This window comes from Manacus candei, unplaced genomic scaffold (genome assembly GCF_025592945.1).
Source record: "Manacus candei isolate 608988 ecotype Guabito, Panama unplaced genomic scaffold, ASM2559294v1 h1tg000022l, whole genome shotgun sequence".
NCBI classification, from domain to species: domain Eukaryota; kingdom Metazoa; phylum Chordata; class Aves; order Passeriformes; family Pipridae; genus Manacus; species Manacus candei.
In genome coordinates, this window is record NW_026138070.1 from 184,283 (window position 1) to 207,861 (window position 23,579).

The 23,579-nt window shown below is 43.4% G+C and overlaps 2 protein-coding genes across 12 annotated transcripts in view; both read right to left on the reverse strand.

Annotated features, from left to right (window-relative positions):
• Positions 1–117: 117 nt before the first annotated feature.
• On the reverse strand, positions 118–3,871 carry VAMP3 (vesicle associated membrane protein 3). The gene is made up of 5 exons (XM_051786405.1): positions 3,749–3,871; positions 2,493–2,574; positions 1,717–1,875; positions 1,031–1,085; positions 118–242 (listed from the first exon to the last, which is right to left on the reverse strand). Coding segments are annotated over exons 1-5 (315 nt in total). The 5' UTR covers positions 3,751–3,871; the 3' UTR covers positions 118–225.
• A 1,101-nt stretch (positions 3,872–4,972) lies between these two features.
• CAMTA1 (calmodulin binding transcription activator 1) overlaps positions 4,973–23,579 on the reverse strand; it is a 223,696-nt gene continuing 205,089 nt past the window's right edge. For 5 of the 11 annotated variants that reach the window (XM_051786364.1, XM_051786365.1, XM_051786366.1 and 2 more), the window contains 4 exons: positions 21,435–21,628; positions 21,170–21,244; positions 16,910–16,940; positions 13,906–14,042 (listed from right to left, as the gene is read on the reverse strand). In XM_051786364.1, coding sequence (XP_051642324.1) covers positions 14,004–14,042; positions 16,910–16,940; positions 21,170–21,244; positions 21,435–21,628 — 339 coding nt within the window. In that variant the 3' untranslated portion in view covers positions 13,906–14,003. Of the gene's footprint in view, positions 8,475–13,892; positions 14,043–16,909; positions 16,941–21,169; positions 21,245–21,434; positions 21,629–23,579 lie in introns of those variants that run through there. The other 6 variants (XM_051786360.1, XM_051786357.1, XM_051786361.1 and 3 more) reach the window with 4 other exon arrangements.

Here is a 23,579-nt window from a genome sequence, read left to right on the forward strand (position 1 = left end):
GCTCTGCACCCCGTTTATTAAGGCACTGTGCAAGTAGTGAGCTGTGCTTGTTAGTAATTAATGGCAGGAGTGTCTTAAGGCAACCAGTAAAGTTAGTTAACATTTCAGTAATGAAAATAGTTTTGCTTTAAACAGCAGTAAATGGACTGAAAATGCAGCAGGTTTGAAGTGGAGAGGCTGAAGATTCAGAGGCACCTTCAGTTGATCTGAGTTTCTTCCTGTAACTCATGAAGTAGTCGAGGCTACAAAAAAAAGAAAGAAGTGGGGCAGTGTCCTTCAGCCCCTCACCATAACAGTCCTGCATTTTAAGAATTTAAGATAATAAAGATAAATCCCTCTTAAATCCTCTAAATCTAAGAATTTGCCGATGTTGGTTTTCTTAGCTGCGTTCTTCCTTTGTGCTTGCCTTCCAGTACTTCTCACCCAGGAGGACATCTCTGATGTCAGTGGTTACTGCAGTGTTTTTGTATCACGGCACAAACTTAAAACCTTTGTCTTCCCATTAAATATCTGGTGATTACATGGGGACTCAAAGACTGAACTATACATTCCCTGGCTCTCCATCCTAACCCAACATTATACTCATTTCATCTGGCAGCAAAACCTCTACTCAAAGAAAACCTCCCTGCTACGGCAGTGCACTTGGAACTCCCAAACCAAAAGAGGTTTATCTAGCAGGAAGCTATGGCAAATGATGAATAGTTCTCAGACAAGGGAGGTGTGTGGAATTTGATCTTACGCTTCTGCAACATGCAGCTAAAAAAAAAAAGAAGCACGTCTGTTCCTGGTTTCTAAGTCCTTGCTATTTTCATAGCAAGGTGGTTGAGATTCAGGTCCTGGAGCTCCCACAGTAGTCCCAGTTTACCATTCACTGCAAACAATGCTTGTTAAAGCTGTCACTACTACTTCAAATTAATGCTGAAGTAGTACTTCTATTTGAGTATCCTGGTTTTATTTAAACTATACCAGTCAGTGAATTAACACCATCAATTCCAAGCCTATGAGGAATCCCCACTTTGGTGAAACTTACCGATGATGATGATGATGATGATAATGACAACAACAGCTATCAATATTGCCCACATCTGTGAAAAGAAGCCACACAACACTTACTACAAACCATGCAACAGCACTAACTGCCCCTCAGGATACAGGAAAACAGCCCATTCAAGGGAATTTAGCACCATGTGTCAGGTCTAACAGGGCAAGCAAAGCTTCTCGGTAAGCAAGCTTGATCCACACTTAGAGATGGCAGGTCATGCACACGGACAAAACACAGCAGTACAGTCTCCTTCACACAGAGGTTGTCTCAAGTGAATACACAAGTCTTTGTTACTCACCAAAGATGATTCCAACCTTTGCCAACAGCTACAAGTACAGGAGTCTGAGTGAGCTTCTTACACTTTCTAACACTTCCTGTACTTTAACTCAAGCTATGCATTTTTACACTTTTCTTCCTGTTCCTCAACACCTCAGATTACTGACGTGTTTCCCCACTGGCCATTACAGTGTTACACAAGATCTTGCATAGGGCAGCATGGCCTCTAGTCCAGCTTTTCATTCCTTCACCCAGCCACTATGTCAAGCTTTAAAAAGCTAGATGCTGTAAGTTAAACAACATTGGCTAAAGTAATCTCTTCTTCTACCTTTTGGGATGCCAATTGTAATAGTGTTACCTGTAGTACTGCACAGCATAAGTACACAAGGGAAGGTTACCTTACAGTTCTTCCACCAATACTTCCTTTTCAGCTTGGCTGCACTGGTCTCAAATTGGGAAGCTCCTGCTTGCAGTGCATCAGCACGGTCGTCCAGCTCTGATAACTTCTGATCTCGCTCCAATACCTTGTCCACATTCACTCTCATGATGTCAACAACCTACACCAGTTTAATGCTTACAGTAAGTTACCAGTTGTATAACCCATGGTAGAACATAATCGCAGGCAACAAACAGCAACACATGGTACTCGGTGTTCTCTTTTCAGAAGCAGAGGCTATTGCCTTTTAATATATGCAGTCATAAGCTTAAACAAAACCCTGGAATTCACAGTTGGGCTGGAAGCCCCTAATAACTACTTTAAAAAGTCAGTAGTGCCAGTAGTGCTGGCATTCCTTCAAACCTGGGAAATAATTCCTGAGCCGCTTCAGAAGGAGTTGAGTCATATAAACATGACAGTAAACCATGTCAAAAAATACTCTTGCTAGACAGCCTAGCTTTTGGGCTCCACAAAAATCTAGACACATCATATTTGGCAGTCAGCCTTCATGGCTACTGATGGGAAAAAAGCTTTTTCTCTGTAAGAACAAAGGTTTTTATCTTTAATTTTGCCAAATCCTCAAGCAGCAAGATTGCAGCTAATATTTGGACACTGGTAACTTCTCTCTACTTCCCCTTCATATAATGAAGGGAAAACTGCTTTGGTAAAAATATCTCTTCTAGTTTTATAGGTTTCCTGAAGGAAAACAATGACACCGCTATTGGACTAGACTTTTACCTCATCTACTTGGTGTTGAGTCTGCTGAAGTCGACGATTACTGCCAGCAGCCACATTTGAGCTTCCAGGGATACTGGCTGACCTGCAGTAAAGAAAGTCATCATTATTCATCTGACATTCCTGAGATGTATCCTTGGAATAAATGTAGGGTAGTTTCCTACTGAAGAAATGGTGTTTTAACAGCTGACATTAGGTGCAAGTCACACTGTGTTCCAAATATCTTGTCAACAAACTGCCTGCCATTCTAAGAGACAGCAATGGCTTGCTAATACCACATTTTGCAATAAGGTACAGGACAGCTCCAACCATGGTTCAGGGCTCAAGGAGTCAAGAGTTTAGGCTCAGGGGTGTTCTTGCTTTCCACTATGAACACAAATACTAAGTTTCAAGCTACAGTATTTACAAAAAAATTATATACAAAAACTTAATGGTTATTCTGACTACGTGCTTCTCTGTTGTTGGCTGTCTCTATTATTTTGAAACAGTTGATACGGAGCAAGCGAAAGCAGCAGAAGGAAAAAGAATCTGGCATATACAAGAATTTACTTCTGGTCAGCTTTGATTTCATAACAGAGAGTTTTTGTTTACCAGCTTCAACATTCTGCATCTTTGTAATGGATGCAAGAGTTCCTGTACATACTCCTCATACCCTTTTCACTGCTTTGCCAGGTTTTTTGCATATCTCTAGAACTATCTGTAGTCAATTTCCTTTTCTATGTTGTTATTTCTTCCACATCAGACCCTTGTTTAGCGCATCCTGGCACTCCAAACAGCCAAGTCTGACTATTTCCTGACTTTACACATTTATACATTCACTTTAAGTTCCACGGAGAGAGAACAAACGTGTACACGCACAAGGCGTGAGCCGGGAAGCCCGGGGCGAGGCTCGGAGCAGGCCCCGTACAGGCCAGCATCACCGCTCGACTGTTTTGGCACTTCCGCCAACCTTTGGTTCTATTTCACTGCTAGTTCCAGGGGAAGAGTCTCGGAAATGACACCTCCAAACACAATAACGCTCCGGTGCCCAGCAGGTGCTGCCCCGGCGGGGCGGCCCCGCTCTGACAGGCGCCCGGGGGCTGGTGGAACAGCCCGGCCCGGCCAGCCCAGCGCCCCGGTACCGGCCCGAGCGGGGCCTCTGCGCAGCCGCCCTGGGAACCCCCGCCCGCCTGGGCGCGGCCGGGCCCGGCGCCGCTGCCCGGCTCCCCCGCGCGTCCCCCCGCACGGCCCCGCACAGCCCCGCACGGCCCCGCACTCACATCCTGCCGGCGGGAAGGGCCGCGGCCGCAGCGCCCGGGCGGGTCCAGCGGGAACGGTGCTCGGCGCCGACGGCGCCCCGGGGTGACGTCAGAAGGGCGGGGCCTGCGGGCGGGACCCGGGGCAGGGGCGGGACCCGGGGCAGGGGCGGGACCCGGGGCAGGGGCGGGACCCGGCCGGGGCCACGCCCCCAGGCAGCCGTCGGGCGCGCGGCCGCGGGGGGGCGCCCTCCCCCCGCGCCGGGCCCGCTCTGTGGCCGCAGCCCCGCGGCGGTTCCGCCGGGCCCGGCGGGAGGCAGGGCCTGCTCTGCACCACTTGGGCTCGTTTTCGCTTTCCCCCTTCACTTATTAAACAGGCTTTTTCTCACTCCAGCCATTTTTTCCCCTCATGTTTGGTCTTCCAGTTCTCTTCTGCCATTCCACTGGGGAGAAGGGGGAAGGTGGGGCAGTGAGCAGACAGCTGGTGTCTACTTTCAGTACAGAGTCAACCCACCACAATACTAAAGAACTCGGCAATTAATAGGTATGTAAATAGGAAAAATGGGGAAGTAGCTGAGATCAATTTGGGGAGTTAAATGCTGATTTATTTATCAGGAGAACATAATTAAACTTTGTCTGTCTGTAGTCAGAAATAAACTCTCTAAATGAAATCTCGTCTTCTGTTGTGGTTCTGGGTTTTGGAAGAACTTACAGCACTACTAACAGAGTCTTTCGCATACCAGATGACTATTAAACTTGATTTTCCCTGCTAGGCTGGCCTTGTAGTAGTCTGGTACAAAAGTTTCATTACTGAGGGCCAATTTGTGTAACTTCTATATCTGATCAGCGCAAAGTTACTGTGTCTCAGTTATTTGTATTATTGTGACCTCTTACATATCTGCATCAGCAACCCTCTTGAATTCTCCTAGGATTTGACTCTGCTTTGTGCACACTGTAGGATTTAGCATTTTGCTACCAGGTACATATGGTTTCTCATGAAAAGCCCTGGAAGTGATTGTCCACTGACAGGAACTGAAAACAATGTGATCTCAGACAAGCTCTGGGGGTTGCACCTGCTCATGGGCAGGCTGTTACACCTGTGAGAAATCAGATGCAGTATACTTAACAAGCAGATCATGCAGAGAAGAAATGCATTTTTTTCATGGTTCCTTACAGTGACTAAAGGGCTACATCGCTCTCAAACTAGGATGGAGGAGATGTGTTTTAAAAGAAGGCACACACTTTGTATGGGGAAATTTTCTTTGTTTTTAATTTACAGCAGAAAGAATATAAAGCATTCAGAAAACATTTTCCATATTTTAAGGGCAATTCAAAACATTTTGCATGGTTCCAGCAGCTGAGTTCTTCAACAGATCCATTGATTCAGTGATGCTTTACATGCACGGTTACAAAAATAAAACTTACAAAAGAGAAGACATCTATACTAGTTTTACATGCAAGTCTTGGGGACCCCCCATTGGGCACCAGCTATTGTGTGGAACTGCCATAAGCGTGCAACCAGAGAGGGGGTTCATGTTATATTCTGTATTTCTTTCACACAGTATTACTGCTGTCGAATGTGTTTCACAAAGGAGCGGTTCCATTATCAGAAGACAGAAGATCTGGCTCCTGGCACTTGGGAGTTTGAATTTTCCTAGAAAGCTGCACTTACTTATCTTCGGTGAAAATATAAGTTCCACAACCAAGAAGAGGGTTCGCAGAATCACTTCACTGCAGGGGAGTCCTTCTCCCTCCCCAGTGACACACTGAAGGGTTACGGCCCGACACAACAAAGCACTTGGGAGCTGTACGTGGCTTCAAGCATGCGGGGAGTTCTGCTGCGCCCGCGGAACTGCCGGCATGGTTAACACCAGTACAGGCTTAAACGTTTGGCTGAAGCAGGATCTAGATTAGTAGATACACCACCAGGCCCATGGATCTGGAAGAGTAATTTGAAATAGCTCTGTATATTACTGAATCATTTTCTGTAAAGACAAGGAGTTAAAACATTTCCACTGAGGTCACTACTCTTGTTAAGAACAGATCAATTCTATATTGTCACGTATTGGTTAATGGGTACAATATTTCGCTTTCAAAATGTCAGAGTTCTTCCAGTACTAATACAGAGCATTTCCAATTCATTCCAAAGGAGATTCTTCAGTGTCTCCTGTTCTGTTTTGGCGTGAGAGGAAAATTTAATGGTTAAGGTTCCAATTGCAGACAGTAAATGGAGGCTACAAGGCTGCCCACAGGCACAGCGTGAGTGCCAGGCCATTCGTTTTGCCTTTTTCCCTTTTTTAGAATTGAATCAGGTCATAAAGCAGCAGTTCAGAAATGTACAAGAGAATTCTGATAATGAGCTATAGCACATCTACTATAATTCAATGCTGGCAGTGAAAGGAAGTAATTAAAAACAGGTACAATTATAGAAAAGGCACCAAGAGCACTGACCCCAGTTTTTTTGCCACAATCTTTGTTTTTACTCTTCTTGTAAAGACACCAGTTTCAAAGCTTCTTATATGTGAATATTTTTTGGCTTCACAACAAGCCCTGCGTTTAAACATTGCAGTTGGTGGCCGGGATCAAGCAAGAACAACTATTCCGAAACTAACAATCTCAGATTTACATAAGTCCATTCAGAAATTTTAAACTGCCACAAGTGAGACAAACAGACAGGAGCAGTTTCTGATCTCAGATACATGTACATGACCCACAGTAACAACATGGACTTCAGGAGTTTCTTCCCTTACATTCCTATGTAATGAAGATCAGAACCTGGTTCCCATTGTTCAGAATCTGTGACAATTTTAAATTAGTAGTTCAATTTAAAAAAAATCTAATTTCTTTGGCTCCTCACTATGTGGAAATAGCAATATACCATGACACCCCTACAAGATCAGTTTGCATCTTTTTTTTAAGTTTTACTTAATTTTTTTAAATTTTTTGTGCAATTTTTATTACATTTTCTGACTTCCAGCAGGAGATATGAAAATGTGAAACATATTTTCTACTTTTGTACTATTTATTTATTTTTTTTTTTCATTTTATGTTCATTCTAAGTGTTCTTTATTGGAGTGAGTGTATGGTGTTAAGCTAGATACGGTTTTTGTACTCTTATGATTATCTGCTTTGCAAAAGTAACTTAATTTTCTTAAGCAATATTAGCATTCACATTACTTGGCACCATTGGCAAAAAAAAAAAAAAAGAAAGAAAGGAAAAAAAAAGACGGGGGGAAAAAAAAAAGCAAGGAATATATAAATTAAACCCAACTGAACCAAACTCCTGGTAGCCAAAATCAAATGTAAACATATCCTTTTTTTCTTTTTTTTTTTTTTTTTAAGTAATGTTGCTCTGCCTTTTTTTCCTAAGTCTAAATACAGTAGCTCTTTTTTGCCATTTAGTCATGCTTTAGCAAAAATGTTCTTCTAAAGAACATTTAAAATAAAGTTTCTTATAGTGAAATAAAGTTTTTGTTTCATTTTACAGACCATAGCCACTAATGCTTTGCTTTGTTCATTTCTTTTTCTTGAGTTCATGCACATATCTCTTTGTTTTAATATATACAATATGTACAAACAATACATCCACACTCTTCTGGTTCATTCAGACAAAACTATACAAATAATAATTTTATCTTGCCAAGTTATTGACCCTTTGTGAATAAAATATTTAGTAATTAATCAATATATTCCCTTTCAAATATTTTTTCTCATTTTCCATTTCTACCTTCTATATATACAGAAAACTGCCCAGATTTCGATGAAGTAGCCAAAATAAGAAATTTACTGGCCAGAATGCAGCACCACTGATCTTTAGGTGGCTTAAAATGTCCAGGCAACATATGTACGTGACTCTGCAAAATGACAAGAGGTTTGACATAAGAGAAAAAGCTACATGTTTTACAAATTATTTAAGAACTTAATTAAAACAATAGTACATGAAGGTAAGGCTAGAAAATAAAGTGCTGAATATGAGAGAAAGTACATGACAGTTGATATGTTTGCAGGTTCTAGTAAAAATACCAAAAAAAGTGTTTAAAACTTGCTTAAGCTGCTCTCTCCATTCTCATGCATTACCCGTGTCTCTCACACACCAACCCCTTCTGTAAGTTCCCACAGGATGTATTAAAAACCTGCAGATTTAAAAAGTTGCATTAAGTGTGCTGTAGAGGTTTAAATAAAACACAAAAGACAGGAGTGCGAAGGAAATGAGGATGCATGGACCCAATAAAGATGTACTGATCTAAGCCCCTCCACTGAGACTCTCAAAGCTTCAGTTTCTTGGAGATGACTGACAGGTGCAGGAACAGCATTCTTGTGTTGCTTGTGCATTCCCACCTTTTCTGAACAATATTTTTGGTATAATATTTGTACAGTTCCACATGTTGTTTAATACAGCCCTATATGAAAAGGATAATTAATCGCTTCTTCGTTCCTTCTCGGAGAATGAAGCAACTCACAATTTCTTCCTGGTGTCTTTTGTTTTCCCAACGATCCAACAGAAGATTGAGTTCCAAGATGTCTTGCTGAACAAATTAAAAGTTGTCCATGAAAGTGCAAATGCAATGACCAAAACATTACTGTTAAAATCCTGCAGCTGGTATTTCCAGAACTGCAGTGGGTATTTTTGTTGTTGTTGCATGTCTCTGCTAAAAACAGAAAATGAAAACAGTCTGAAAAGCAATGTCACATTGCTACGGGATGCTGCTGCGTATCTTCAAGTTCCTTGGCCTTTTTCAATTCTTTCACTCTGAAAAAACAAAGAGGAGCTATGTAATACTTCTATTGCAAACCTCTTGAAGACACAGAACAATCAAAAGGACTCCTCAGTCCAGCTTCCCGTGCAGAAGAGCCAGCTCTCAGAGAAATGACAGGAGGGTAACACCTTCCTGACACCGTAACAGTTGGAAGTGCAAGAATGGGTCACGAGAGATCTGAGACAAACACATTTGGAGACATACCCCTAGTTCCAGCTACTGTTTTTCCCCAGTATTTGCAACTACAGCTGGGCTTTGTTCTGGTATTGGCCTATCCAATTGCTTGGGGTTTTCTGGACTGCTGTTCACTAACTGACCCTGCAGCTGCTCTTATTTGTCATGGCAAAGGGGCTGTTCAGTGCTGACCTCTTTTCTCCACAGTGTTGAGGCAGTGACAGCCTGATGTCGCGGCCAGTACAGTGGGGAAAAATCAGTCCATCCTACTAGGAAAGGAAGCTTGGTGTTGATACAGAATCTCACATGAGAAAGTGTTTATATGCAAGCAGAAGAATTGGTATGGGTGTGAGAAAAGGTGTTTCACACGTATTCCAGCTGCTGGGGGCTGTATTTTCTAGCATGTTGTTGGGAGTAGATTTGTGTGTTTTCCCAGCCAGCAGTGGAGGATGCTGGATGCTGTGTGCTGAGGGTGATGAACCTACAGCATGGAAGAGTCACCGTCCCTAGATGAGGCCTGGTGCCCCATTCAGAACTCTCTAAAATGCATGCGATACATTACTTCCTCTAACACTTGTCAGCATAAGAACTAAGCCATCGCTGAAAGACGGAAGAGTTAAAAGTTAAATTAAAAGAATGAAGAGGAGGGAATCCTTTTAACCCCCTTACGTGAAACAGAACTCTGTATTGGTGCAGAACTCTCTATTGCAGCAGCAATCTTCTCCTCAGACTTAACCTGGCTGTGTGTCAGTGCAGGCTCCCTGCAAAGGAGCCAGACCAAATCCAGGGGGACTCCCCATGCTGTCCCTAAACCACAAGGCAGCTGGCTGTGCTTGGGGCCGGCTCTGCCTCTGCTTGCAGGGAGCTCCTCTGCAGTACGATCCCTTTGCCACTTGCCTCCACCTGTCTTCCCTCTGCTCCTGCAAGGGGAGGACGGACCCCTGCAATAGGAGCAGAACACAGCACAAAAAAAAGGTGATTTAGCTAAGCATGTACATGCTCAAGTACTCAAGTGCTGTTGCAAAATCTTGAAAGGATAAATAGCAAAGGTATGGTACAAAAAATTGTGTCAGAGAGGCAAGTCTGTGTAACGGAAACCAGCTACAAGTGAGTGAATTTAACAATAAATAAATGCACGTTGGGAGAGCTAATCAGCAGCAGTGAGAGTTTGGAGCTACTGTATGTAGACTTATACCCACACATCCACTTTTGGCTCGCACCAGCTTGCTAATACAAGGATACAATGAAGGCTATAAATTGATCTTTATAAATACACCTCCATTTCACCATTTTATTAATTTTTCTGCATGTACTGTTACTCAGAACCACAGTCAAAAGGGAGCTGGCTGCTTTTACCTCTGTTTTAGCTGACTCAAAGCTCTAGCACTCAAAGGCATTCTCAGTATTTGTTAAAAGTGGCCAACAGGGGTCAAACCACACTAACCCAGATGCAGGTAAGACCTTCACTAAAAACCTCAATTCCAGTGGCCTGTTGGAGAATATAATGCATGGAAAGACTGTGCTAGTCCAAATGCACACACTGTTTTGAGAGTCTGAAGGCCACTGCTGAAGGGGCCCCAGCACCCCTGAAATGTGAGCCTCTGTACTGCTCCCCCAGCTGCCAAGCAGTGCTGTCATCCCCAAGGGATGAGGAAGGGGTAAGGCAGCCACCAGCATCGGGGGTTCTCAATTCCTACTTGGACACTGCTATGCTGAGCCCAAATGCCTACTACAACTTCACAGAGATATCTTCTACAAGAAGATTTTGGGTCTATACAAACTGGTGTCGAAAAGACCCTGTTGATATCAAGGGAGTGGAGGCTTCAGCACTGCACAGAAGGCAGCAGCAAGCCTCTACTCAGGCTGACAACCTGACTTCTACCTGAGTTCACTGGGGTTCTACCTGCTGTGTATGGCCAGATCACCTTTTCAGTACAGGAAACAGAGGAGGGCCGGTACAATGAACTGAAAATACTCACAAATTACAAACTACCCATCTTCAGTATATTTGGTTTACTTTTCTTACAGCAGAAAAGCAGCCTCTCCCTTGAATTTATTGCTAATACTTCTATTGCTCTGCTGCTTAGCAGCAGGAGGCGTGCCAAGATCTGTGGTACTATGCTAGAAAACGTGGTGTACTTCTTTGCACTGGACAATTTTTAAGGCTTAGATTAACTATGTTCAAGATATCATCAATTAATGCACGATTTGCAGTGCAACTTCCAAGTGTTTTCTGTTGCACTTCAGTACTGTAATGTAAAATTAACCTGTTATTATAGATCTCTCACTAAGAACATGCACATTAAATAAGCTGGTGGCTCTTTCACTGAGACATGCTATTCCTTACTTTGGTACTTTACATGCAAAGGCTACACTAACAAAGCACTTTTGCTGGAAGAATGCATGACATGCTTTGCTGCAAACTTCAACCTACAGCATGCAGTATCTGTACTGGTGCAGACCTATTGCATCTGTTTGCCTGGAACATACATGCCAACAGAAGGTAATTACTGCAGCAGTCAGCCTTAGCACAGGACCTTAAAGATCATCTAGTCCAAACCCCCCTGCCATGGGCAGGCACACCTTCCACTAGACCAGGTTGCTGAGGGCCTTATCCAACCTGACCTTGAACACTTCCAGGGATGGGTGTACACCTTGCACTTTGCTTTGTTCAACCTCATGAGGTTTTCATAGGCCCACCTCTCAAGCCTGTCAAAGTGCCTCTGGATGGCCCACCCCTTCCTTCCAGCCTGTGACTGCAGCACACACACAGCTCGGTGTTGTCAGTGAACTTGCTGAGGATGCTCTCAATCCCACTGTCAATGTCACTGACAAAGCTGTTGAACAGGATCAGCCCCAGCACTGACCCCTGAGGGACCCCACTGTCTCCACATGGACAGTGAGCCATTGACCACAACTCTGAGTGCAGCCATCCAGCCAGTTCTTTATTCACCAAGTGGTCCATCCATCAAATCCATGTCTCTTCAACTGAGAGACAAGGATGTCATGCAGGACAATGCCCAATGCTTTGCATTTGTAACACTTTCCTTGGTCAAGTGCAATTTACATGGTTGCAGGTACAATGATAATTACTGCTTAAAAACACAAGCACATACTAGTACCAAATTTCCCTACAGTAATGGTTCAGACTCTCAAATTTGCCATGGGTACATTACTGAAAGATGCTCTTTAGTATGCAATGGCTTAAAACAAACCCTGCATTCCACAGCATTTATACACTTAAGCTTCAAGATGATGACCATCCCAAGATAGCACATTTTTTTTATTAACTAATCTCTGTGTTCTGTATATGTAATGGTGCACATGTCCCACTGCACATGGGAGTGCAGGTAGGTACTGTGAGTCCTCTACTGATCACGACACTGCCCGGTAGGTACAAAGACCTGCACTCTGCAGCTGCCAGTCTCTACTCCTCACTCTGGAGCTGGCACTGGGAGACTAGGGAAGTTCTCCCTTCTCCTGACAGCTGGCACAGGGCAGCCCTGCTCACTGCAGACTCTGCAGCAGGCACAGCCAGAGTGAACTGAAGTACCTCCAAATGCTACCAAAAATGGAGCCAATCTATGGTCAGAGTGACACTGGAGAAGCACTGAGGTGCTGTTGTGAACACCTTGCTGCTTCCTCAAACCATGCTAAACAGGAGGTGTCAGAACCATGCATCAAGGACCAAGATAATCCATTCACTTCCTCTGAAAGGCTTTGTCAAGAGAACTTAAAACTAATTGTCTTCAACCAATTAATTCTTTCTTGGACAGTCTGTACTGCAGCCTTTCCTGTGTCTTAGAAGTCCTTTCAGTCCTCACTGAACTCTTCTTCTCTGAGTTCCTTACTCATTGGTACTTTGATTTGGTTACAACAATATAAAGTATCAGTAGGGGGGCTGGTATTTCTTCTTCATTAAGGCTCAGTGTAATAAATTCTCTAAATTTTCAACTGCAGTTAAAAAATACAGTTTGACCAGGGAAGAATTTTGGACAAATAGAACCCTTGAGATTAGAAACCCTCTGAGTAAGTGCTGCCAGGAGAGATTTTATGTGAACAGCATAGCATTGCTTTCAAGCTAGAAGGCAATCTTCTTTGGTTCACATTTTTCCACTCTTAAATTGAGGCTGAGGAAGAGGACTAAAGTGTAGCATTTGCAGTTACAAGCAATAATAAACTGCTCTAAGAAACAGAATACTACTGGGATTTACAGAATGGAACAGCAGAATGGATGTTCTTAGACAAGATGTTTCAATCCAGTTTGGTAGACTTGCAGTGAGACTTTTTTTTTTTAAACAATAAAGAAAATGAGAGCACCGAGAGAAAGTGATAGCAGCAGGTCAGGTGCTGTTAGATGGTGTGCAAACCTCTCCAGGAGTCTACAAGCACCAGCACGCTAGCTCAGATCACTTCTGGGAGTGCCTCAAGCTGTCTGGGACTGGAGGTGAGGGCAGCTCAAGTGAGGCACAGCTGCAAGCAGAGCACACCAGAACGGGAAACAGGCTCTAGCTGCTGCAGGTCTCCAAACAAGAAGCACCATCCTACACCAGCAGCTCTGAAATGATGCACAAAACTGCAAGGACCATAACTTTGGTTTTGCACTGATCAAGCCTTGAACACAAAACTCCTCAAATAACATTTTCTCTAGACCGTAAGTGCCTCTAAGGTACAAAGTCATTCCCTCAGCAAGTGCTGAAGAGCAGATGGAAGGAAAAGCACGTGCAATAGAGATGACCACTGATAAGGTGTCTGAAATAACAGCTGTGGTGCTGACACACAGAAAGGGAAGAGAAGATGACTTCAAACATGAGCTTTGAACCCTGACTGTTGGGAGCTGTGTCCTGGTTCCCAGACCGCTCCAGCCAGACAAAGCTTCTGCCCTTGGCACTGTGGTACTTACTTGGACACCATGAAGGAGGTTGCATCGGTACGTGCTGAAGCAATGTAGAAAGCAACAGACCCAGCAAGTGGCAGCTTCTCTCCCCCTCCCCAGTCCTGTACGGGGTGTCAGCAAATGAACCAGGCCTACTTAGAAAAAGTCACAGCAAACGATGGCTTCATGGGTAAAGCGTAACACAAAGCTGCTTCATCAGACTTACTCCATAAGGCCCAGCCAAGGAAATGCTGAATGAGTCTGAATGCTGAAGATCAGTATATAGGACGGGGTGCAAGAGTCAGAGAAGGCTGGCTGGTGAGTTACCTGTTGCTCTGAGAGCTGAAATGGCCTGTGGGACATTTAAGAAAAGGGAGCTCTTGCCTTTTCCCAGATACCTCATTTAGGCAGCAAAACAAAAAAGACAGAAAGGCCCAGTAAGAATGACACCCCAGAGCACATGGTCTGCAATTTAACACACACATTTTTGAGCTCCAAATACATTCAGCCCCTGAAAGAGGTAAATGAAAAAAGAAATTATTTTGAAAACTTTTGTTGCCGGTACAGTGACGCACATCCCAATACATTTTCGCATATTGTCCTGAACTCAAACAAAAGGGACTTCCCAATCCCTCAGAATTTTCTCCCATTCTCAGTCTTACTAAGAGATGTAAGAACCCAGGCACTCCAATGCAATGTCTCCCGCACAGCATGGATCAAAACCACACAAAAAATACAAGTCCTAGATGCACAGGGGTAGCAAAATGTTTGTTGCTAAAATGCCAAAAAAGGGAAGAGTATGCAGAGAACAACAAAACATAGTAGATGTTGTTTATTCAGGTATGAAATGAAGCTGTACTTACCAGAGAACTGACTCCAGGTGTCAGCATGTGTTACATGCACACTCCCCCAAACTGGAGAGCAGCATTTAATCTAACCATGAGAATGTGGTGGGGGGTAAGGGGATCTATTTGTACATGAAAGATACTGTGAGTGAATACAGTTTTTATTACTCATGATCACATGTAACAAGTGCACTTGTTTGGCCCCAGAGAGGCAGAAAGTGCTCGACTGGCCTAGTGATGTGAAAAGCCTTGCTCCATGTGATCGGCTTCAGATCCCCTCTGCCAAGGCTGTGGCAGAGAGGGTCACACTTCAAGCAGCCGTGCAATTTGTTCACCTCTATATATGGACTAGGAGCAAAGCTCTCCTTTGCAGGGGGCTATAGCAGATGGTTTGACCAATGAGCAGGCAAACATTTGTGTAGTGGAGCACTGCGAGTAGCTGAAATCTCTCCCCTGAAGCATCTGTCCTTGAGATGAAAACTATTACTTAAAGGCAACAGCAATCGGATGGGGTTTTTTTCCCCTAGAAGGTAATTTCTATTGCAGAAAGATATCAAGTTTTGTCTCACAAGAGCTGGCCAGTAAAATCTCCTGCCTCTCCCTCTTTGCTGATCCTGGTGTACTGTAACCCAATTAAATCCAGAAAAAATAATCAAATCAATTTGAAAAGGTTTTAAAACTGAAACACAGAAGCAAATGCTGCCATCATTTATCTGCACAACAGCATGTGTACAGAATACATCCAATTTGTGCATTACAGACAGACACATTTGCAGGCATTCCCTCGGCACAGGGGGATGTGTCAGCCTGTGCATATCAGAAGGCCCAGGAATACTTGTCTTGTGGGTGTGCATGCCAGTAGCACACGCACACAGGTTCTTATCAGAATGCAAAGAATAATTTGCTGTAACAGATTTACTTTAGCAGAACAGCAGCCAATACATTTTGTGATAGCTCACAGTTTATTTTTTCCAGATAAGCAGAGAACTCCCTCATTTCCCCACCAATCCCACATCACTGGCCATTCCAGGCAAAACCTTCAAATGCTACCAAACTTCCAGAATCTGCCTCCTGATAATTTCTCATATGCTACATACACAAAGCTTTAAAGTGCAACAACTGTTTCTCCTGCAATGCTGACAACCTGCCCGTCAGCTGCACCTACGCCACGCAGCCCCTGCAGAGCCTCAGGGCACGTCTGGGCCTTTGCCCCCATTTCCTCCAATTCTTACTTCATTTGTTGTTAGTAAAGAACCCAAATTTTAATTCGTAAAAAATTGAGGATATGCAACAAAAAATGGTAGCATAAACGTCATAGTTTGGAAACAAATGTTATTGCTTCTTTGTTGGGTTCAGTAGAGTTAAACAAATAATGATGTCTCCAGCAGGCTTAAGCCCAATTCACACTCTCACTACTGAGTCTTGAAAACGATCTCTGCAATTCAATGTCAGCAAAACTCCATGATGAACCATTTGTTTTTCTTTTCTGAATGTTACATGGAAGCAGGAGTCCAGGCCATCCCTCCCTCTGCCTCCCCTCCCTTGCTGAAAACAGGAATAATAAGCACACAAATGATAGTATTTCTGATGGTAGTTTTTGACAAAAACCCTGCTGCCCTAACAACCTCTAAAGGGAGATGGAACAGAGCAGCCTGCTGACAATTGAGGCATGTGCCTTGAGAGCCAGGCCATTCCCTGCTCGTACAGGGGCTGTGACCTGCCACGGGAATGCTCCCACCTATTCCCACCCTCCTGTCAGGGAGGGGAGCAAACCAGCCGCTAACATGACTAAGCACACAGGCGAGTGGACTCTTTCATGCTGAGAACGAGACTCCCAACAGAAGCTCTCTTGGCACTTAGGGTAACACAGTTACAGCATCTCCATTTCAAGTTTGTTTTCCTTCCCATTGGAGGAGTGGATTAATACATGGGAGAAGCAGCTGTCAAAAAGCTGGCCCAGTTGTCAAAAAGGCAACCAGATGTGTAACTTACCGAAGACCAACTTCTAGAAGATAAGCATTGGTGCTTAACCACCTTTGGCAGTAAAAAGCAACGTGAGGAGCTCTTCCACCTGGCTCAGGCAGAAACAAATACTAATCTAGAGTAGGCTGCACCTGAACTGCAGCTTCCTACGCTCTAGCCTGAATGCTGTCGCAGTCCATGACAACGGGCATCGGTACTCACTGAGTGTGTGTGAGTGCAGACCCTGTCAAGTTCCAACATCTACTAACAGCCATTTTGGATACTGAAAAAATATCCCACCGACAACGCCGTCTAAGCATGCCCATGATGAATATACATGTCCTTTTTCACAAATTCATGCATTGGTAACATCTACTGCAGAGCTCTGTCCTGTTACAAAAGCAGCAGTGTTAGTCATTGCAGTAGGGTTAGTTTGTACAGGATTCTTTTTTATAATTAATGGAGGTGAAACTTAACTGGCATATCTTGGCTGCAGCCCCATGCAAGCAAGCAGAAAGCAAATATATTTAAAATGGAAGAGAGGAACTGGCTAGCAGGCAGCTACACTCACCCTTTTGTACAGCCTATGGTCCACCAGTGGGCTTCAGAGTGCAAAACAATACCAAAGAGCCATTAGACACACATGGCAACAACTGTACCTTACCCAGAGCTTCACTTCAGGGAGTAGGAGACAGCACTTCTGCTTGCCTGGAGAGAAAGAACCCTTCCCACTCCTGCCTATGAGACTCCTCTTTACCAGGGAAGAGCAGTCCTGTGTGTAGTTTTTTAGGGCAGAAAGTTATAAGCAAGTAGAATAAATGCAACACTGTCATCCCCATGGCATTTCTACCTGCATCCTGCCTACCCTTGCAGCAATCATCTGTTTTCTATCTCATTCCAAATGCTACTCCATAGAAACCACTGCAGATCATAATCACAGCAATGGTTTAGGTATCCCTCCGAAGAGTAGAAGTTTTCTACAAATCAGAAAAAGAACAGGAAATAGGAGGCTACCTTCCCAGTGAAAGATGTACCATACATGGATTTGGCCCAGCAAATCCAAACCCACTTCAGAGCTCCCAGATTTCCTTGCAGCTCTAGATGTGTCACATCTGGGGATCACTAAATAGGTGGAGTCTTCCCAAAACCACTAAATACACAAAGCCCTGGTTCTGCCTCACACAGGGCAGTGTGCCTGGAGGCAGATCAGCCCACAGGACGTGTAAGGCTGGAAGTTAGTCAAGTGCCAGCTGACAGGTTCAGGCACCATGGGAGGATGGGTAAAGCTCTCCTGGGAGGCCAGGAAGTTTCTGTTTCTCTTTCTCAACAAAACAATACTTCTGTGACAAGTCATGTTGCTACCATGTTATGGTTGATGCATGTTTTTCACCAGATTTTTGAAAATATGACAATAGATGGATAAATATGGTTTTTTTTTGTTCAAAGTTAAAGGGAGAAGATATATGTCTGACGGTCAGAATGACTGCTGCTGATGAATGACCCCTCTTGCCTCTGTGACACCTGAGAATAATCAGCTACCAGACCATCAGTGTCTTCTCTAAGAACATATTCAACCAAAACAGACACTTCTTTTCTGATTTTCATCAACATCTATGCATCCACTACTGAGAGCTCCAATAATGCAGAACCTCTCTCATTAACTCTCTCAAACACCTGAAATATCTTCTGGTCAGGCAACAAATGTCGAGTTCAGGAGACAGATCCTCAAGGTGATAGGAATCATGCTTGTGTTATTTGAGCCTTTGTGCCAAAAAGTTACTAAGCAAAATAGAACAAGGTGATCACTGAAGATGTTCTGAATGTGAGTGGAGAACGAGTTCTCAGAATTGGTTTAAAGGAGACTTTGATCAATTTTAACAGGAAAAAAACCTACCAACCAGATGGCTGCCAGGGAAACGCCTGAGTAAATCTCACCTAAAGGCTACAGAATAAGCTCTTGAGAGTAATTTTTTGGCCTACCAGCAGAATCTGCTCATGGACAAAAACCTAGATTAAACCGTTCCATTTTCTTTTTAAGGTTGAATTTCTGAACTTTAAGAATTTACTGCCTTCTCACTTAGCTCACTATTCTTACAACAGATCACAAGTGGCTTTTACAGCCTCTCCCCTCAGCTCTATCAATGGACAGAAATCTGCTACAAGATCCTATTTCTTTGATGTTCCTGTGCATGCTCTCTTTTCTCTCACTCCCTCAGATTTTTCAAAAATATCTGACTCGTACTGACAAGGCACTGCTGTTTAACAAATGGCTCTATAGTGCCATCTTTATGCTACAGAGCATTAACTAACATTAGATACTAGTTGTTATGGCTGACTCCTGGATGTTCAGGAGCTTGGATGGTCGAGGTGTTTCTTTCTGGAGACTGGGCCTTTCTTAATTTCTTATTTATAGCAGCAGTGTGCTAACTTTGGAAAAAAAAAGTATTATATTTTTCCTTTACAGTTGTTTACACAAGCAAAAGACTTCCATTTGTCTTCAAAATCCTGGGTGGTAATAAATCTCTAAGAACCCAATTTTGTGTGGTGTTTGTCACCGACTGCAAACAGCAGAGGGAGCAGATACCTGTGTGGTTCCAGTAGCCAAAGGAACCCAAGGAGAGATACTAAAGCAGTGTGACCCCAGGATCACAGAGGTAGCCCAAGTGTATAGAGCATGAAGTGCTTTGGAAAATATCTTGCTTTGCAACTGCTTGCTAGAGCTTTTTTGGCAAGCAGAAGGAAGATGGGAACAAGGCCCAAACCTGTCACATTTCTAAACAGTTCTATAAATCTGGTGAATTTAAGTATTTTTCAAGCAGATTCTGAATGCTTGCCATTTCTGAATGTTCTGTCATTTTGGTACGTCTTGCTTTTACTTTTAGCATTTGCCAATGCCAGAATGCTCCTGTTTAAACTTTGTGGCAATTACTAGTATTAGTTACAATAACATGGTTGCTTGGAGAAAGTATGTAATTGCTTGGAGAAAGTATGTGATCACAAATGTGTGATCATTTCTACTTTAGAAGGAAAGGCAAAGGTGTTTTGAAACACAGCCAACATCTTCAGTGGAAATAAGTCACTTTTTCCTTTTGTTGCATCCTAGCCATGAACCGCGGACGAATTCCCAAGTAACCACAACCACTAACAAAGTGCCTCTGGACATGGACAGGACTGCACTGCTGCAGAAATTCAAGCACTGTGCACTGTGACATAAGCCAGGGAGAGCCTAAGGACAATGAATCCCCCCTGCTCCTGAATTCCTGTCTGTAACTACTCAAGAGCTAAACCCATCCTGCAGAGATGCCCAGCAGCAGCGACCATGCTACTAGAGAGAACAGACTGACCCCAGGCAAAGGGAGAGGTCTTGCCTCCAAAATTCAGTGGTGCACATGAGCAGGGTCTCACTCTACAAAGGCAACAGGAGACACTGAGAAAGAGAAAGGCAATGAGCTGAAGTCAAGAACTGCTGGAATCATGGGCAATTTAAACCTGGGAGAGTCTGCATTACTCAACAGTTGGAGTCAACTGAGCCCAGCTGAAGTCCATGGCACATCCTGGATGGTGGTGGGAACGCCTGGGATATTCTCTGGGCCTGTGTGAGAGTTGGCTGTATGGACAGAAATTTGGCACGTAGCTTCCCCAGGGACTGCCTGGATCTCAAGTAGATCTGAGAGGATACAGAAGTTCTGAGACTCCATCTGCTTCAGCAGGACATGCTGCACAACAAACACATCTTTTGGTCTCTTCCATATGCCCTGCCAAAAACAAGAAGCCACTTGTGCTTCCTCACCAATAACTGTGGTTGTTTCAAGTGCATTTGGAAATTGCTTGAGAACTACAAACCCCTCTTTCTTGTCCACATGTTTCTTCCCATAAGTTGTCCTTCAACAGCATGAGCCACACTGACCTCCTGCAAACTGCAGCTCTAAAATCCTGAATAAGGACCAAGTTTGTTTCTAAAATCAAGTCTATCATATGCCTCTCTGAGAGCTCTCCTTATTCAAATGACACTGGGCTGAACTAAACATGCTTCAAAATGCATCAGGTCTGACCAGCTCCTGAGTGGATGAAATGCATGGGTAGTGAGAATGGAGAGAGCAGGGTCAGAAACCTTGGAATTCACTTTTGTCTAGGCAAAGTTCTGGTTTGCAACCTGATAACATAGGGGATCCTTTCAGCTAAAAACCAAACCAAACACCCTGCTCGTAGCAGAGTACTGGTATGGCAGAGCTGGCTGCCACAGGGAGCACGCTGGCGAGCCCGCGCATGTTCCCACACTGGCAGGAGATGGTTCATCTTCATGTCTGTGTCTGTACTCTCGGCTCACTGCAGTATGTGTGGAGTGGCTGATGTGAACTAACTCGTCTGCTGCTCTGCTGGCACATTCCATCTATCCACATCAAAAACAATGTACACTTGAGGAGAGCCAACCAGATGATCCTGTGACCAAACTAAAGGCATTTCCAGTACACATCAAATATTGTCACATTTTGCACTTTCCCATATACTACGAATGCTTTGTGCAGCACTTACAAGCTGCTGCTATGATTTAACAAGCTTTTTTTTAGACTTCCTCAAGTCCAGTTTTTAAAGTCACACAACCTGGACTGCTGTACCATATCAGCAAGGGAGCTGAACACAATTCTCTTCCAGCAACAGGCCTAAGTTAGAGTTTCATTTTTAACAATGTATCTTGGAAGCAGCTCAGCTTTGTTCTTTGCTTAGAAGATCTGTAGCAAGCTGATTCTATTATACTTTACATTGCAATCATTGTGGACACACTTGAATATTGTCACATTGGAAGGGCAGATACCAAAAGACAGTGTCATACCTGTGGCGGCAGCGTCGTAAAAACCGCATAATCTTGCGAGCAGCTTGATCCTGCTTCTTGGTAAGCAGACTGCTTCTAAACACAAAAAACCCCAACACTGAAGTGCAGGCAAAACTGGGGAGAATACTACTAAATGCAAGAATAATTATCCTATGAATCACAGTCCTTTTCCCACTAGCCTTTATCTGTAAATAACAGCACAGCCCTGAAGAGTGTAAAAACAACATATAAAGATTCCGATAGCATCTACCATCCCAGCACTCACCTGAGTTTCTGTTGCACAATGGTGGCTGCCCGACGGTTTTGCTTCCTCTTCCCACATTCTTTGTAGCTGCGATAGTACTGCTGGATCAGCATCGCAGCTCGTCGGCTCTGCTGGAATTTTTTCTGCTCATAATAACTTCGGAATTTGCTCTGGATAAGAATGGCAGCTTGCGTCATCTTCTTATAAAGTGCATACTACAACAGAAACAAAGAGAAGCTGAGGCATTCCAGTTAAGATGCAGGTTCCTACACTGAAAGACTCTTGAGCCGCTAAGACATGATGAGAAGCAAATGAGTATTCACTGACTGGGAACTCTATGAGAAAATGGTGACAGTAAACTGGAACAACTGTAAGAGTGGGGCAGAACTTCATTTGCATCAAGAAAGTAATCACCTGTTTTACTGCTGCTGAAATAGTCTGATGAGATTCATACACTTATAGAATAGTTTGGGTTGGAAGGAACCTTTAAAAGGTCATCTAGTCCAACTCCCCAACGTGAACAGGGACATCTTTAAGTAGATCAGGTTGCTCAGAGTCCCGTCCAGTCTGACCTTGAACGTTTCCAGGGAGGGGGCATCTACATCTCTGGGCAACCTGTGCCAGTAATTCATTGCCCTCATCCTAAAAATTTTCTTCCTTGTATTTAGTCTGATCTACCCTCTTTTCAGTTTAAAACCATTATCACTTGTCCTATTGCAACAGGCCCTACTAAAAAGTCTGTTCCCATCTTTTTTAAAAGGCCTCTTTAAGTATTTAAAGGTCACAGTGAGGTCTCCCTGGAGCCTTCTCTTCTCCAGGCTGACCAGCCCCAACTCTCTCAGCTTGTCTCTAGAGCAGAGGGGCTCCAGCTCTCTGAGGTGTCATTTAATATCTTGCTAGCAGAGGCTTTACATGTCCATGCTAATGACCAGATCCAAGTGCACTTATGAACAACTTTGGAACAAGTGGAGCTGAGCTGTGTTTGAAATGCAGCAGGTCTGTATTAGAGCACTGATTGCACTCAGGGGAATTGCTTTTCCCTTGCATACAGGAATGGCACTGCAGAGCACGGGATGCTTGGTTCTAGGCAGCCCTTGTTGTAAAAGCTCATAACAACAGCAGCAAAAGATGCCCAATTAAGTGACTGCAAGGATAAAGCAGTTTGAGTGACTATTCCAAAACGCTAACAAATTAACTAAGACCAAAATATACTTTTTTGTTTCTTCATTTTAAAATATCTTTTAAACAAATTGCTTTTGTAAGAACCAAATTTGCTGTTTATAAGTGTATTCCATGTTTCTAGGACAATTCACTTTTCAACAGCTCATTTTCTGTTTCTCTGCAACAGCACAATACTGCAAAAGTTTTGATTGCTCGTATATCCATTTAAATCCAAGCATTTCAAATGGAGTAATTCTAACTTAAAAAAAACCAAACAACCCAAACAAACCCCCAAACCCACAACAGCTAATTACGGCAAGTCTAATACTGAGCCTAAGTCACAGGCAAAACTAAATCTCATTAGAAATCCGTAACAAGCATCCACTGAACTCACAAATTTGCATGAGCAGCCACAGACATCCCAAATTCCACTTAGCACTGTAATATTTCTAGGCCTGTGAGTCCAAATAAAGCAGGCGCAAACTCTTAAAAAGAAAATCTTCTTTATTCTACATCCTCTTCCTTTCACAGCATGCAAGGAGATGACGGCTGAACAGAAACCGTATGCATTCATGCATATTTTTAAGTCCTTTTTAAGATGGAGATGTAGAATAATGTATAGAAGTTGCACTCATACCACTGAACTAACACTGTAACAGAGGCTTTCAGTGTTTGCTGATCTTATCTGATAAGTTTTAATACTTTCAAAACGTATGTGTCTGTTGTTCCTGGATATTTTATCAGCTTTGACTTCTGCTCACTTCATCAGACACATGAGACAGAAATAGCAGCTACTATCCAGTACAGGGTAATGTCTTAACACATCTCAATATTTTTTTATCTGTTGGGACAAAAACCCCAAAAAGCAAACAAACAACCCTTCCAACACCACTCCAAAGCAAAAAAAAACCCCTCAATATCATCACAGGCCACCATTTACCAAATTTCACTTTTTGGAATTGAAGCAGTCATAAGGAGCAGTTATATTTTGTCATTATTAATTTC